At 37.3% G+C, this 18,386-nt stretch overlaps 1 protein-coding gene across 2 annotated transcripts in view; it reads right to left on the bottom strand.

The window, feature by feature from the left end:
- Positions 1-18,386, bottom strand: part of ADGRB3 (adhesion G protein-coupled receptor B3) — a 692,295-nt gene that overhangs the window by 333,954 nt on the left and 339,955 nt on the right. For both annotated transcript variants that reach the window (XM_036414772.2, XM_036414773.2), the window contains exon 13: positions 1,541-1,690. In XM_036414772.2, the coding sequence (XP_036270665.1) occupies positions 1,541-1,690 (150 nt within the window). The remainder of the gene's footprint in view (positions 1-1,540; positions 1,691-18,386) is intronic.

Here is an 18,386-nt window from a genome sequence, read left to right on the forward strand (position 1 = left end):
TGCCCTTTCTCTATAATAGGAATGTCAGAGATGAAAGAAAATTAGTAAAATGTATATCAAAACCTTCCTCTTGTCAGTGTCTGGGGCACACCATGGGACCCAGAGTCAAGTTCCCGCCCACCCACATGCACCTCAAAATCACGTGCAACCCAGACCCGGCCACCCCCCACCCACTGGGCTAAATCCAGACCCTGCCAGTCCCACCCTTGTCAAGAAGCCCTGCCAGGCAGAAGGCATAGCCTATGTCCCCTGGCCCAGGGCCAGGACGAAGGGCATGGCCCCAGGTATCCCAGCCCAGACCAAGGTAGGGGGCGTGCCTTAAGGTCCTCCATCAAGTCCCACCAGGCTGTGGGGCACAGCCTCAGGTCCCCTGGCCCAGCACCGGGAGGTGGGCACAGCCTCAGGTCCCCCATCAAGCCTTGCTGGGTGGGCGCATGGCCTGAGTTCCCCCAACCCAACACTGGGGGTGCACCTTGAGTTCCCCCATCAAGCCCAGCTGGGTGGAGGGCACGGCCTGAGTTCCCCCATCAAGCCCAGCTGGGTGGGGGGCATGGCCTGAGGTCCCCTGTCAAGCCCAGCCAGACAGAGGGGCACAGCCACAGGTCTTCTAGCCTGGTGCTGGGATGGGGGGGCACAGCCTGAAGTCACCTGTCAAGCCCCACCTGGTGGGGGGCACGGCCTGAGATCCCCCGACCTGGTGTTGGGGCGGGGGGAGGAGCCTGAGGCCCCCTAGCCCAGCACCAGGATGGGAAGTGCACCCTGAGGTTTCCCATCAAGCCCTGCCAGGTGTGGGGCACGGCCTCAGGTGCCCTGGCCAGGCACTGGGGCGCAGGATGTGACCTGAGTTCCCCTAGCCTGCCGCCAGGGTGAGGGGCGGGGCCTGAGTTCCCCTGTCAAGCCCCACAGGGGTGGGGGAGGGCATAGCCTCAGGTACCTGTTGATTTGCCATTAAGGCTCCTTATGGGAACTTGGCCTCAGCTGTGGGTGCAGCCATCTTTGTGATGGGGTGATGATCAATTAGCATATTTACTCTTTATGTTATAGGATGACTGGAGGGAAGAGTTACTCAGCCTGGCCTGCCCCCTCTCACAGTCCCAGAACCCTCAGGAGCTGGAGGCAACCTTGGCAATCAGGGGAAGGTGATGTCCCATCACACCTCTGCTGCTTCCACTGCTGGCAGCACAAGCCTCAGCCTACCTTGGTTATCTGAGCCTCGGGTGACCCTGGGCAGCTGGGCAGCTGCCATCTGAGGCTTGCCTGCACCTCAGGCTGGCCCTGGGAGGCTGGGGAGCTGAGGGGGCTAGGGGACTGGGCTCTGCTGGGCCCTGGCAGGGCTGAGGGGACTAGGCTCTGCCATCTTGTGGCTGTGGGTGCTGCCATCTTTGAGGGCATGATAGTCAATTAGCATATTCCCTCCTTATTGGCTGTGGGAGCCACCATCTTTATGAGGGCATGATGGCCAATTAGCACATTCCCTCTTTATTAGATAGGATCTTATCAGAAATATGTTGTCAAAACCAAAGTTATCTCACATACATACCTTTTGATGACACAGGAGTAAAAATGCTTTTTGGAATGACTACTCTGTCTTCTGAGTTTCTTGCCCAGTCAACCATTCCTTTCCGTCCTTTCATTGGGAAGTTGATGTCTGTCAGAACAGAAGCTGCAGGAAGCTTCTGAATGCTAGCCACTATTAAAAAAGTAATAATGTCAACTCAAACTTTCCAGTATAATCAAAGGTGATCATATTAAACTTTATAGTATATTCAAAATATAATTTCAAGTCAAAATCACATTTATCAGAGTTACAATACAGACACTTCTTATTAAACAATATGCATTAAGGTTGCTAATTCTTTTAGTTATCAACCTGGGTTTTTGTTGCTTTCAGCAGGAATCATTCAATGATGGTCAATAGTGGGGTGGATAATATAAAAGTACCAGCAGGTACCACTATACTCATTTTTCATGTTAGGCCTCCATTTCAATTGTTCAAAGCCCATGCTGTATTTTTTGTTAAATATTTTTAGTAACACACTTGATTCATTGACTAAAATTTGCATTTAAAGCTAAATTTTATGTTCTGAACATTTTTTTTTTTTTGTATTTACATCTGAACATTGTCTTTGGGACAAATTGTTCATGGATTAGGTGAGATGTCATGAAGACATGGAAGAGAGCCATATTGCTCTGAAGGGTCAGAACCATCAGAATGCACATAATGAGGCACCATAAATGCTATAACCATAGAACCAATATAATATTCAGAAATAGTAAACAAATATAACAAACAATTCTTAAAATGTGACCCCACAATTGAAAGTAACAAACATATATTATATATATGAATAAAAAAATGTGTCTTTATTTGTAATAAGTATTTTAACATATTGAAAAAACATGAATTATGTTTGCTAATGCCTAGATATATGTTTTATTATATGTATTCAATATTATTATATACTTATTATATATTTATATACACAAACACATATGAAACTACATGTAATAAAACTATGATGATAAATACTTAAGCATTTATTGATTATATACATTTTCAATTAAATAATGTAATTTGTATAACCTTTACATAGACCATAATTGTTCTACATTATTTTTAGGTGCCCCATGAAGGATTTAAGTGGAAAGATGATAGGGAATCTCTAAAAACTATCACAATAGAAAAGCAAAAGTAAGAAACCATTAGGCTCCTCCTAAGTGGATTTCATTCTAAAGAAACTTGTAATTTACACCCAGAAAGAATGAAAATGAAAAAATTAATATTAGTTGTATAAATATATTCCTGTACCACCAGCTGAGTTCCAAATTAAATTGGTTATGCATTATTGTACTTTATTAAAGCACTTTTAAGCTATTTTACACATCCATTATCAGCATCAGATGGAATTTCATTTGGCCTGTAATCTATAATAATAAAAGTATAATATGCAAATCGACTGAATGGCTATCTGGACGTCCTTTCAGACAAAACCAGGGCTGCAGCCACAGGATGGAGGTAGCTGCCACGGCTGCAAAGGCCTACTTGCATTGGGTCTCCAGTTTGATATAATAAGCCTAAAAAGGGATTTTGTAACTAAATGGTGAAGGAAAGAGAGTACATAAATTAATTATTGATGCTAAGTCCTATTTTCAGATAACATCTCTATTTTAATCTCCTTGATTTTTAAACCATAAAGTCTTTGTTGTCCAAAAATAACACAATTCAAGTGTCCTTAAGGTCCAAATCCTCCATTGCATGCAGATGGTCACTACATTGCAGTACACTTTTTCTTAGGAGTCCTACTGTAAGCTCCATCCAATATGCAAAACTAAGTTCATCTACTTCCAAACTCCTTCATTCTAACTTTAGTTTTCTTGGTGTTAAAGGAAATTTATTTCACCTCTGCTCTAAATCTGGTGAAGAGAAATGAAGGGTTTTTTTTGTTTGTTTTTTACTGTCACACAACTGGTTCCTCCTATCAAAAAATAAGAGATAAATTGTTGGGCCTTAAAATCTAATAATTCCTCTCTTTCCATATACATGAAAAGAAAAAAAAATAACAGAAAGAAGAAATAAAAAATGGAGAAGAAATAGTTTCTATCAACTATATATAATTTCATCCTGAATAAATTTTAGTCTAATAAGTATAAAAATGTTATATTAAAATGTGCATCTCTCCCTCTTTATAAAATGCATTCGTTCTTCAAATAGAGGTGCATTGGCTTTTTAATTATGATTATACAGCTTATACTGTACTTTTTAACACAGTCTAGATGAAAGAAATATAAAAATAAATTAGGATCACTTAAGTTTCTACAGATTGCTTTTAATTGAACATAAAGATACATAAAAACAAACATTTATTAATTTTAGTAAGAATGCATTTTTAAAGATGATAGTTTTAATAAATCATTATAAAAGGGATACTTCATAGATTCAAATGTTAGCCTCCAAATTATCAACTTAACGTGTTCTTTAAAATATGAAGTATTTAAAATTGTACATCTTTAATTTAAACACACTAGGAAGGTCCTTAAGAAAACATTGTGGTTTTTTATGACCCTACATTGATTAATCAGAAAACTATTTCCATCCATCAAAAATGCTATAAAGAAGGCTTTTATGTCCTGCTTCTTTCAGTCCCGTTACCACACACCTGGACCAATCCAATCCTCAATTCTTTCCCTTCTTGACAGAGTTTAATAGTTTGAAACCCTAAATTAGAATTTAGATGCATTGATATTATTTAGGGAACTGGGAAGCTCAAAGCTCATACATTAAGTGAGCACTACAGAGGTAAGATTATAAATGAATGTGTTAAACTACGTCAAAAGTAAATATGCACCAGCCTCGGCAAAGGGACCTGAATGCAAAGCACAAGTGCAAAGCTACATACTTTGGTTCTGTAATAATTTCTGCATTAAAACCATCGTTGTGGAAGTTTAGATGATAAGAGCAGCTTTCCTCAAAACTGAGAAAATGCCTTTTTTATTTTTCTTGAATTTATTGGTGTGACAATGGCTCACAAAACCTACAGGTTTCAAGTGTACAACTCCAGAAAGCATCATCTGCACCCTGTACTGTGTGCCCATCTCTCCATCAAAGATTCTTTCATTCCTCCTTTGCCCCTTTGCCTATAGCCACTTACCCCTCACCCCTTTTCCCCTGGGTATCACCACTGTTGCATGGGTCTATGTGTATGTGTATAAATACATATATGCATATATACATGTATACATGTATGTGTATGTTTTTGCTTAATCCCTTCACCTTCTTTTTATCCAATCACCACCTGGGCAGCTGTCTGTCTGTCCCCTGTATCCATGCCTCCGTTTTCATTTTGTTCATCAGTTTATTTTGCTCATTAGATTCCACATACAAGTGAGATCATGTGGTATTTGTCTTTCTCTAACTGGCTTATTTCACTTAGCATAATATTCTCCAGATTCTTCCCTGTTGTTATCAGTATCCTCAGTAGTGTATGATTTTGCACTTTGGCGCAGTTTGATTTTTCCTAACAAATGTATACCAAATTTACTTGGCCTTACTGTAGTATTTTTTGCACTGACTATAAAAGACAAATATAATGATTCAAGTAGAGGAAATAAAATCATCTCAGTTGTCTAACAGGAGATCAAAACTAGATACCACTGAAGAATGGTGGTTGCAAAAAGGAATATTGAACTTATATATATCGATTTGTGCAGCATAATCTTTATGTTTTCCTATCTCTATGAAAAATCACCTTTTAGAATTCTAAAACAGTGGTTTATAGGAAACACTCAGACATTCAAACAGAACACTCAGACATTCAAACAGACAGATTTTTAGTTGTTCTCCTCTGCTCTGCCTTCCTCATTTACCCTGTTTACTTTCCCAAAAGGCTGAAATGAGCAACATGAAGGCGATAGAGAGAGATCCAGCTCACTAGAGAGCAGTATGGAGCCTTCACTTTCCAGGAAACAGAGCCACTAGGCAGGGGCTGCCTCAAGGACCCCGGTGCTAAGAGCACAGTGCACCCTCAGTTCCACCTCCACCATCCCCAATACACAGTGTGGGACTCCCTCATCCCAGGAGGGCACACAGCGACTTAGATGGTCTCAGGCTTAGAAATGTCTTTCCTATTAGGAGTTTACAGACTTATTTTAAGAGAAAAAAGCAGGATTCTCTTAGTTTCAAAACTAAGGCAAATTAGATAAGTCAATGAAGTACCTATATGGCATCGCAAAGAACCTTTTTTCAACCTGTTACTTTTTAGTGACATAGTATATGTATTGAAACTTTAATTAACCATTTTGGATATTCCTTTCCAGAATCAAAATTTTAAAAAAGAACTTGGAAATTGTCTGTGAGTCATCAGCTCTAGATTCTACTTAGCCATTTCAATCAAGCCTGGGAGCCTTGGCACTTTGGGCGTGTTTCTCTTTCCTGCTCATGGTGTTCTGCCAGACTTCAGTGCTCTCTATGGGGGACTCCATCCGCTTCCTCTCGGGTATTCCTCACATGCAGTCATGCTCACCCAGGTAGTACATGCACTCCGTACACAGGGCTCTGTTCAGCTGAACTGTCTCAACTGGACTGGTCAACTATAACTCACAGGCCAAATCTGTCCTACCAGCTATTTTTGTTTGGTCTGCAAGCTAAAAGTGATTTCCACATTCCTAAAAGGTTGAAAATAACGTTTAAGAACACTATTTCTTGGCATGTGAAAATTAAATGAAATCCAATTCCCAGTGTCTACAAATACATCGGAACACAGACATCCCCATTCATTTACATGTCCTCTAGGGCTGCTTTCATGCAACATGGGCAGAGTTGGATAGTGACAGCGCAGACTTCGTGGCACACAAATCCTAAAGTAGTTACTGTCTGGACCTTCATAGGAAAAGTTTGTCCACCGCTGTTCTAGATATATTTTGGAGAAGGCACTTTTAAATATTACCTTTTCCTTTAAAAAGAAATACATTCTAAAGGCATCTTAGTTTGTGCACATTTTCTGTTATCTATTGCATGTTCTTTCTGCCTTTTTCTGGATGCTACTGAGAAGAAAGTGAGAGAAGTTTAAACAGATCATGCCTATTTTTTTCAGTTTTTTAAAAAGAGTATGTTTAGTGGATTTTAAAAACAGGCATTGATAAATACTCATCTTTTTTACAAAATGTACTTTATGATTTAACATAAATATAAAATAAGTCCTAACATAAATATAAAATAAATGTGAAATGGGACTCACTTTTGCATGTATATCTGAACAGTAAAAACAAATCAATATATGAAATGTTTAGGAAACAAATTCTTCCTTTTCTCCTAACCAGTGAAATTGAGAAGAACAGAGATCCTACAGAGGAAGGAGCACTAAAGGATGGATAATTAACCAAGTATACACCTGAAACTTGTATAATTTTATTAACCAATGTCACCCCCAATAAATTCAATAAGAGTTACAAATAGGAGAGCTTTTATATATGCAGCACGACTGACTCTCTTTTCATGTGCGTGTTATGGTTTTGCTACTTAAGGGTGTTGAAACTTTCCTAGAGAAATAAGTCTGGAAATTATGAGGAGTTAGGCACCAATCAGGCAAGAAACAATAGCTTCCCAAGATAGCAAATCACCCATTTCCAGAGGAGTAATGCAATGGCAAGTGAAAATAGCAAGAAGAAAAGAGATCATTGTGGAAAGTCATTCTTCCAACAAACCTCAGTTGAGCCCTAAGAGAGTTCTAAGCACTGTTCTATCACTGAGGATTTAGCAAGTGAGAAAGAGACACAAATTTTTCACTCTTAAAAGAGCTCATACTCTTAAGGGAACACACAACTTTTAAGGAACAAACAATGCAGATGGCATGAAAGAGAAAAATTATGGGAGAGAGCATGGTTGGTTGTGAGGAAGGCCTTTCTTAAGAGGTGTAACTGGGCTGAAGGTGGATGACTGTATATGAGCCATGGGAAGAGGAAACTGCCTGGCCTGGAAAAGGTCTGTGCAGTTCCAGAAGTGTCAGAACATTCTTAACAATGCTTGTTTAGAGTAGGAGAGGAGACTGAACATTATACTGTAGGCTGATAGCTGGTCATCTGGAGCATGATGAAAGTTAGAATTTGGAGATGCAAACTGGATGTCTTCTAATTAGAAGTAATAGTTGATCAAGTAGACATGGATATGTTCTCCTGAAGAGAGAATACAATGGACAGATTCATTCATTCAACAAATATTAATTGAGCACCTATTACATGTCAGACACCATTCTGAGCACCATAAATACATCAGTGAACAAAACAGAGAAAATCCATGCTCTCAATGGATTGGCATGGAATCTGGAGAGAGATGGACAAGGAATAAATAAACACAACCAGATGCCAGTAATTCAAAATGATATGATAGAGAATGATGTTGGAGGTGAGAAACTTCGAGAGAGCTTCTTTGGTAAGCTGGCATTTGTGCAGACACCTGAACAAATGAGATGGAGAGCTTTGCAGGTAATGAGAAAATGGCAGAAAAAGCTGCGGAATGTAGTATAGGAAAGGCTCACTTTTAGAGGATTAACAGAAATAATCAGGGAAAACCATAAAAATAAATGGAAGAGAGGGAGGGAGGGAGAGGGAAAAGGGGGAGAGAGAGAGAGAGAGAGAGAGAGAGAGAGAGAGAGAGAGAGAGAGAGAGAGAGAGAGAGAACACACAATAGTAAACTAACTCAGGAACAAGAGTGGCTTTATAAGGAGACAAAGGCTTTATAAGTTTCGGAAAAGGGATGTTGGTCTAAAAATGTGAAAACCATACTTTAACATTAGTTGCAGGCATGCTGCTGTATTATAGATGTTGGGAAACTTTTTCTATAAAGGATCAAAAAGTAAATGTTTTCATCTTTGTAGGCCATCAGGCCTGTTGCAACTAACCAACTCTACTTGTAGGATGTGAAAGCAGCCATAATGAATATCACCCATGAAAATATGGTATTTAATCATAATTAAAGTATTATATCTTATATGACCAGCATTGTTTCTGCAATTGCATTATACTGTTCATGACTGTATTGTTTGCTGATCCTGATCAAGATGCGTGAGTTTGTTTTTTTTCCCAGAGCTTTTCCTAACAAGACCATTCTTTTTTTTATTATTATTCTTGAATTCCTGCTACATTATTTCTTCCTTAGCTTGGTCTGTTCTCCACTGCCCCATCTAAAGAATTTCAACTTTCTACCATTCCTATCTATTATGTAATCCTATTTCTCTTCTTTAAGGTCCTATTTACAGTTCAAGTTTGTCCAATTTATGTGGATTGCCTCCCACACTAGCCTATAGGTGCCAAAAGGAAAGGATTTTTTCCTATTTACTGTTGTATGATAGAATACTAACATGTGATAATGTTTACAATACACTATATATATATGTATGTATATATATATATATATATATATATATATATATATATATATATTCATTACATATGTATATGTAATGAATGGGTTTTACCAAAGGCTTAGTAAGGGACATTGGGATTTAATGTGATAACTATGGGCCCTGGAGACAGATATAGGTTTCCAATTACTTTGTGATCTTTGGCAAGTCATTTAATTGCTCTTCAGTTTGACCATCTGTAAAAATCAATAGCCTTTCTTGATGATTAAGCCAAAGGCAGTTAATTCATTCCCTATGCACAGCAAGACATAAATATGCCAATTCCCGTTTATTCTTCACCTTCACCATTCTCTGCCTTGTATGAAATACAAAATCCAAAAAAATAAAAAGCTCTGCCTGAGCAGTGTTGTTCAGTGGTTGGGAGTCCAACCATGAACCAAGAGGTCACTGGTTCCATTCCAGGTCAAGGCAAATGTCCAGGTTGCAGGCTCAATCCCTAGTTGGGAGTGTGCAAGAGGCAGCTGATCAATATATTTCTCTCTCATCAATATTTCTATCTATCTCTAAAAATCAATAAAACATACTTTAAAGAAGTTCTTAGATAGAAAAAGATTACAACTGAGTGATAAAATACCCATTTCACACAAATATTTTAAGAACAGGTAGAATGGGTATAAGAACCCTTCTTCTGAACTCGGAAACTGTCTACCTTAACTGTCAATTAAATATCTTCAGGCATCTCAAAGGTAGCACAGTCAAAGCTTAACTTTTGATTTCCATTCATCATCATATTCTTTCCTTATTCAGTCTTTCACATCTCCGTGGAGGGTACCTCCATCCATCCTTTTCTCAAGACAGAAAACAGTAAGTTATCCTTGACATTTCCATATGCTCAACCCCGGAACCTAGTTCCTCACTGTGCTTCTTCTTTCCCTTCCAAAATGCAACTTTAGGTTATTTCCTTATCTCTCTACCTTGACTGCCACACAATTGCCCATCAAATCTTGCCTAAATTAGAACAACTCACTATATTCACTACTTCCACTCTTGCCCCTTTGCTAGTGGCTCTCTGCATGGCAGTGAGTTATTTGTAAAGCAGAGTGGAATCCTGTCACCCCCCAGTGATTTCCTGTTACATTTGTATGAGATTAACAACCCCTTCTAGGGTCTCCACCACCTGGTCCTTGACTGCTTCAGTGTTAGCTCCTGACTTTTCCCACTGACAACTGCTCTCCAGGCACACACTCATTTCATTCCAACTCTTCCCTTGGCAAATTCTTACTCAATCATCAGATTATGGCTTAAATGCCCAGGAGATGGTTCCAGCACCTAGCAACCATTGCCCTCATATCTAAGTTAGGAATTGAGGTTAGTCTTTCTTTTCATATCATTTGGCATGATTTAAGTAGATAGATAGAGAGATAGATAGATAGATAGATAGATAGATAGATAGAGATAGAGATATAGTACTATATGTATATATCTTTCTATATATTTATTTTTCTATATGTATTTTTGTTTCTAAAGTTATTTTTTCTTATATTGCATATAATACAAAGTACATGTTCATTCACTTTTAGAACCTTGATATCTTTCCCATCAGAGTATAACCTCCACATCGGACAGATTCAGGCATGTTTGGCTTATCTTTTTGTGACCAAAGGATAACTGGTACCTGGCAAACACTTAATAAATATTGATTTAATATAAGTAAGGGAGGAAGAACTGAAGAATAGGAGACTAATTTTAATTTGGGAGGGGGAACTGGGCACAAGGTTAAGTACATGACTCTAAGTTAATGGAACTAAGAACAAGGAGGTGATTTCAAGTTGTATAATAGAATTTTAGCCACTTTATCTTACCAAAAAAAGCAGGGACCTTATGCCCTTTCCAAAAGAGAGAGGATTAAAGTTAGAGATATGTGCTTCATCAAATGCAGTTTTTTGAAGAAAGAGAAAGTACAGACAACAGTGATACAGATACTATTTCCTGAGCACCTAAGTGCCTGCATGGGTGCACTCCCTCATTTGATTCCAGAACACCTGAGAAAACAAAACATCATAGGACAGTTTCGGATCATGTGCAAAAATAACCTTTAGATCCCAATGCCATTTTAGTAGAGACTCATGACTTTATGGCTGGAATATCAACACAGTAAAGGATGACTGTTGACAATTATTACTACTTGATATAGAGATATTTGTGAATTTAATTTCTTTAACATCACATTCAGAGAAGCTTGGTCTCTGGATCACCCAACCAAATAAACAAAAAATACCTGTAAACAAACAATAATTCACTCTTTCAATAATTCACACACGCAAGCACAAACACATAAAAACACACACTCTAAGATTAAATTGAGTGTCCTATTTCATTACAATAATTTATATGTAGTTAAAAAGGGCATACCAAATCAGTAACAATTTTGTCACCTAGGTAGTCTAAATTATATTACACAATAATATATTTACTTTTCTGGTAAGAAATTGGTACTTAAAAAATGACATTCCATATTTCTAACATACTATGGCACTTTTTAAATAGCCTGATTTTTTTTTTTAGAATTTTAAAGATGATAGAGGTTATCCTTTTTAGTAAGACTATTATTATATTTTAGAGAAAGTAAGAAAAAACTGAAGGAATTAGGAAAAATTAAAATAGAGTTAATCAGGCAACAAGTTTGGGGAAAGAAAAGGGAGATTGCCTAGAAAAAAAAGAAGGGAGAAGTTAAGATTCTCAAATAAGAGGCAGATTCTTCCAAAAAAAGAAGGTTCATATTTCAAAAAGTAACAAAGCAGCTCAAATATACAATGATGTTGATTATTAAGAAATTTTGCAGTGGCAAAAAACAAAACAAATTAGTATCTTAGTCTCAATTATATCCCTCTGTGTTCCTACTGTATTTAGAATCCTATTAATAATTTTAATATACCAGCTGTTATTTGATTTCAAAATATGTATATTGGATATATAACCTATTACCCAGTATAACTCATTCTCTTATGAACTATTCAGTCCCCATATGTATAATATTCTATTTTGTAGTGATCAGCTAAACCTTGAATAAAATACTGTTCAGCATGTAAGTCATATGTCTTTAAATCTTATTATTGGATTTTTAATTTCGTTTAACTTTTATTAAAATGTATATTTATTCTTTGATGTAACATGAAATAAAACCCACTAATTTTCCCCTAAGCCCATAGCATGAATTTTAAAACAACTGTATCCATCTATAATAACAGCATTGCAGGTTTGAACACTGATAAATATTTTAGAACACACACACACACAGGCACACATGCATCTGCTCCCTCATATTCATAAGGCACAGACTGAAATAGAGGATCAAATGAAAGAAAACACATTAAATTAGCCACAGGAGTACCTATTTATATTTCTTAAGTTGAAACTCTTCATGTAACAAATTTTAGTAGGTAAAAAAAGCAGAAAAATACTTTTGTTCAAAAGACATTATCTAAGAACAAAAGAGAACAAACTTATTTATTAATTCAGGGGATACAGTAATAGTACAGAATTATTTGATGCCTCTATAGAGATAACTGCTATAATTTTGCAGACTACAGGTGATAGATTGCATGTTAAGGAGCAGAAATTATAAAATTAAAGTTGAAAAGATTCCTTTGTATGAACCATTAACGGAATCTAGGATCTGATCCTGTTAAACAAATAAATACATGTAGGAGAGGAGTAGCTTCTTAAGATAGCAAAGTGCAAATAAAATTGACATGTTTACAGGGTTTTAGTGTAATTGTACCACAGAAGAAAACTGTTTAGAAACTCATTTTAAAATATAACGACATGCCCGACTGGCATGGCTCAGTGGCTGAGCATCCACCTACGAACCAGGAGGTCACAGTTCAATTCCTGGTCAGGCACATGCCCGGGTTTCAGGCTTGATCCCAAGTAGAGGGTATTCAGAAGGCACCTGATCAATGATTTTCTCTCACCACCAATGTTTCTTTCTCTCTTTCCTTTTCCCTTCCTCTCTAAAATAAATTAAAAAAATATATTTATAAAACAAAGAAACATACAGACACATCACAAGTGGTTGTTTGTGTCTCTATGGTTCTTTGTTCTCTAGATATATTTCTAGATTCAGTTATATTATCTGCCTAGAAATCCAAGCTCCTGGTCTACTTTCTGTAGGAAACAAGTTTACTGTTGAGAGTTGAGTAAAATACAAACAACCAAGGCTATTAAATTTAGGTAGGAACTTTAGAAGCTCCCTAGAGGGGCAGACTGTGGCTACGGGGCACTGAGTGACCTGACGGATATCACACACCTGATCAGTAGCACAGCTCATATTTGGCCCTACACATGTCCACTGCCAATTGCTAAGAGCCTATTATATGCCATGTAGTAAATGCACATCTATCTTTCATCTTTACAATGACTCCTCAGGGAAGATATTATAATCTCTACTTCAGAAAGGAGAAAACTGAGGGCTTTAGAGATAAAATAACGTGCAGAAGGTCACTCAGTTGTAGCATAGCCAAGGTTTGCAGCCCAATCTAGCTCTAACGCCAGCATGTTTTCCTAGACACAAAACAACACCCCTGCTTGCATCCACACAAAGGGCTCCGATCTTTCATCTGAGCCACATTTTTTTTCTGTTGTCACATTCAGTGAAGGAAGCAACGGAGATGAGGAATAATTTAGCACAGAAATCTTGCTATTACCAAATTAAAGAAAATAGAAAAAAAAAATTGAAAGGGAACTAGTGCCTCCCCCCCGCACCCACCAACCCACCCACCCCCTTCGTTGGTTATTGTTACAGAGGCAGGCCACTATTGCCATAGAGATAAGCAAGTATTGCCATAGAGACAGTTAAAATGAAATTGTTTTTCCATATTCACACCAAGTCACAGCAATATCCTCCCAATTGAATTGAACAGCAAAATCAGAAAGAAGGCATGTGCCAGGCAGATTTCAGTAATTTCAGTTCCTTATTGTATAAACCAATAGAGACCAGCGACATTCTTTTATAATACTCAAATTTTGTTTTTTCACAGGCTTTAGATTTCACTTCTCTCTTCTGTGCAATAAATGCGAGTCTACCAGATTCTGAAGGAATGGGTCTCCAACAGAAGAATAGAATCGTGCTGTGAAGACCGATTCCCACATCTTTCAGCCCCAGGGAACTGAAAGGCCTTTTAAATCCCCATCTGGCTCCTGTGCGAATCCCACCTCTGAAAAGCCTTTCCCTAGTTGGAGTCCTCCTCCAGATGCTTTGAGCTGAGGCAAAACACTGGTCCCTTTATACCTCTTTGCAGACTCCCTGGGGCACAGAAGTCAGGAGTAACTTCTTTGCAGAAACTGATGCTCTTTTTAGAGAATAATTAAAGAAAAATTCAACCCCAGATGTTGGTGGTTAGGTCTATGTGTCAACAAGAGAGAAACCCAATAATTTTTTGTCTGTATTTTCACCAGAAATCTTAATTTTGAAATTGTGGGGTGTTTTTTTGTTGTTTTGTTTTTATTACTGATTTTTATTGATTTCAGAAAGAGAAGGAGAGAGAGAAACATTGATCAGTTGCCTTCCGTAGGTGCCCTGATCTGGGACCTAACATACAACCTAGGTAAGTTCCCTGACAGGGAATTGAACTAGCAACCTTTAGGTGCACAGGATGATGCTCAACCAACCAAGCCACTCTGGCCAGGTGCAACTGTGTTTTTTTGTTTGTTTGTTTTTTTATTTCAGGAAAGCTTGCACAATCCATTTCCAATATACCAAGCTGTCCCACTAAAATGTGTATGCTCACCACCTCCATTATATACATTTTGTTCTTTAGGCCTTGAACTCTTTCCCCAAAGATATGCATAGCGATGGCAGAAATCAACTTTTCCTCTGCCTTTCCTGTTCATGCTCCAATGATGCTGAGCATCACTGTGTATTCTAGACATTGCACATTTCCAACTGAACTTTGTGTGACCTCATTTGGTTTTTCAGACCACAAGCATTTTCCCAGTAAATATAAACATTCATAAGAAATAATAGGCCAAATAATAGGCCTCAGTGATTTGGTCTTTATCTAGGTATTCTCCAGGAGACAGTTGCTAAAGAGATGAAGACTAAATGAATAACATAAGTTCATAAAGATTTCAGTGGCTAGATATGTTTTTAAAGATCCACTATAGAAATAATTCAGGCACTCTTATTTAAAATGTGTATGATTATCCAGAAAAACAATTTTATTTTTAAAAAATAAAGTAGATATAAATGAAAAATATGACTACAAATAAAAATAAAGGTCAGAAGTCATTCTCCCTTGATGTAGAAATACAAAATATGTTAGTAAGATTTTTATGGAATCTTATAAAAAATTATAGTGAAGTTTTTTGTTTTTTTTAACAGAAGTAGGTTAGAATGTGTTTGGCTGATCAAGATAATATAACAAATCTTTGGCAATTATTATATTAAGATGCAACAGGAAAAAAATGCATCCTCTCTGAATGGGAAGCACTAATGTAGGACAAATTGTGTGGATGGCCTGAACACTGACAAAGGTTGTTAGGAGTAGTAAATAGTATCCTAAATATTTGTTATTCCATTCTTGAAGCTCCATGGCTTTATAGATAGAATAAGAAACACAAAAATGGTAGGGAAGTAGGGTTTGTTTCACCTGTTAACTGGCAGCTCAATCTCAGTTACAGCTTTAGTCATTTTAATGAACCCTTTCATTCTAGCTTTTGTGCAATAACTCAGTGGACTGATGACAGAATGCTGATGGCTTCAAAGGATAACATTCCTTAACTGCAAGTGCGAGGATTTGTGTTGGGTTCAGGAAAAGGAATATTAAAAAAAAACAACAACAACACAAAACAGTATGATGACTCTAGTTAATAATACTGAATTGTATATTTGAAAGTTTTCAAGAGGGTAGATCTTAAAATGTAACTATATGTGGTGATGAATGTTAACTAATCTAATAGTGGTGATCATATATCAAGTCATTATGGTGCACACCTAAAATTAATACAATATGTATGTTATATAGCAATGCAATTTAAAAAAAAAGAAAAGATACAACAAGCAACCTGATTTAGAGACATTTAAATGATCACCAAAGTATGTTTATGACATTAGTTTACAGTATACAGATTTGGAAAGAAATCTGTCTTATTTTTGTAGTTGGGTTCTTGGCAACGTAGCGTGGAAAGAATCTTGAACCTTCTCTCTTTTTCAAACCCCACTTCTCACTATTTCCACTGACATCTGGTCCAAACCACAGAGCTCCCTCATCCTGCCTATTGCAATCAATACACCACCAGTCTCTCTATATCCAGCCATACCCCCAATGGTTCACTAGTTTCCACTCCATAGTTATAATGGTCCTTGTAGGACATAAATCAGATCAGGCCATTCTTCTGCCCAAACCTTCAGTAGTTTTGCATCTCATCCAGACTTAGTCAGAAGCTCAGTGCCATCCACAGTGTGGACTCCCTTTCCTTTCAGATCTGTCTCCTTCCATAGTCCCTGCCTCAGCCACACCAGCACCACTGGCCTTCTTTAATACCTCCAATAGATCAAGCATGGGGATGCACCATGGCTCTTGTATTTATTGTTCCTTCCGCTGGGAATGTTCTGTCCCCACATATCACAGTGTCTCACGCTCTCCGGGCATTCAGGTACATATTCAAACACCACTTCTCCAATGAGAGCCTCCCATGACCATCAACCTAAGAAGACTCTCTCCTCTATTCACTCCAACCTCTCACCTGGGTGGATGGCTTTGTTTCTTTTCATATCACTTATAACCACTGGGCATGCTAAGTGGCACTTGTTTGACATCTGTCTCTGCTACAGAAGAGGTTTCATATGAGCAAACAGTTTTGTCCAATTTGTTCACTGAAAATTCTCAGTACTCAGTACCTAGAACAGAGCCTGACATGTATTTATGGAATGAATGTCTAATATCCACTAAAGCTGATTAAATCTATTATACTAATGCTAGGGAACCCCCAAAATGAATGGGAGTCCTCAGCTGGGTGGAAGAGAGACCACACTCTCTGAGGTGCATGTCTTGCTTGCCACTAGTAAAGTCTAAAAGGCCCTTCACAGTCAACCTCTTCAGCGCCTCCACCCCAAACCATTTGGAAAAAGTGGGTCACAGAAAATGCATTGAGAAATCCCTAGTAAGTCAGCAATATGAACTCATAATGTGGCATATCATTCCAAGTCATAGTTTAAACCTATGATTGAACTATTTATTTTCTCAAGGGGACCAGTATGTTAGTAGCTTCAAAAGAAAAAGAAAAAAAAAAAAACCCAAAAAACAAAAACACACCATACAGGTATTTTTAGTTTTTTTCTTTCTGAGCTACAGAAAAACACACCACTTACTTCATGTATCTAGCAAGAAAGAGTGGTAGAAAGCCAGAAGGTGAGGTTAGAATTAGACATTTTCATACTCAACTCTAGCTATGAGCTGTCAGGTGCTAGAGATAAAGAACAAACAAAAATAGATGTTGAATTGCGTACTTCTCAGGCTCAGTGTCAACTGACTATAAGTGTCTTATCTCTAGAGAAAGGAAGTTAAAGTAGTGAGGACGTGTTTGTGATAAAAGTCAGCAGCAACAGAAAGTTAAATAAGCCAAGAAAGAGAAACCACTTTATTTTTATAATTACATCATCAGATTGAAGTTCTGTTTCTCAATTGAAGAGCAAGATATTCTTCCACAGAAATTATTAAATTTACCAGTGAGTATAAGAAATAACAAAGACTTGATATTTATGAGACAGTGTTGTGGAGAGAAAGATGTTAAATTGTATTATGCCATTCTTCAGATTAAATTTTTATTCAATTTCAGAAAAAAAAATCAAGTATGAATGTTTATTCTGAAAAGCCCAGGATTTTATATTTCTATATCAAGAATAGGTAGTGATATTTAACTTGGCAAAGAAAAATGTCTCAACTTTAATGTTTTTAAGGCACTGGCTTTATTGGATTACTGGAGAGTAACTGAAACTATACTTTTCAGAATCTTTTATCTCTTAGGGTTTATATATAGAAACTACTTCTGAAATTCTCTACAGCTAACAATTATAACATTTTGTATTTGAGATATCCTTAGACTAAAAGCGTTCCCTTTTAATCTGATATTATTAACTTTGAATAGTCCCTAAAGAAAGTTGTAAAATAGTAATTTGTGATTCTACAGCATTGATTCATCTGTGCAAAGTAAATCCTTGGAGATAATTGTATTGAAGTGTTAAGGTTGTGATCCATTGAAACCACATAAAGAATCATGTCTGCACTTTTCCTGGAGAAGTATCATTATGTCATCAATAATCATATAAGACTTTGCTTAATGTTAATACTCTGAACGATTAATAGAAGTAGCATAATCATTCTGAAATGTTCTCTCCTATTAATTACATGACAATGATTTTATGTTGTCTTGTTCTGAAACTCTTTATACATACTCTCTCTGATTGTACTTACTCTGACTCTTTAGGCAACACCTTACATCTTTTAGAGACTGTTGTTATTGTCCTAATA

This window comes from Pipistrellus kuhlii, unplaced genomic scaffold, assembly GCF_014108245.1.
Source record: "Pipistrellus kuhlii isolate mPipKuh1 unplaced genomic scaffold, mPipKuh1.p scaffold_m20_p_5, whole genome shotgun sequence".
Lineage (NCBI taxonomy): Eukaryota > Metazoa > Chordata > Mammalia > Chiroptera > Vespertilionidae > Pipistrellus > Pipistrellus kuhlii.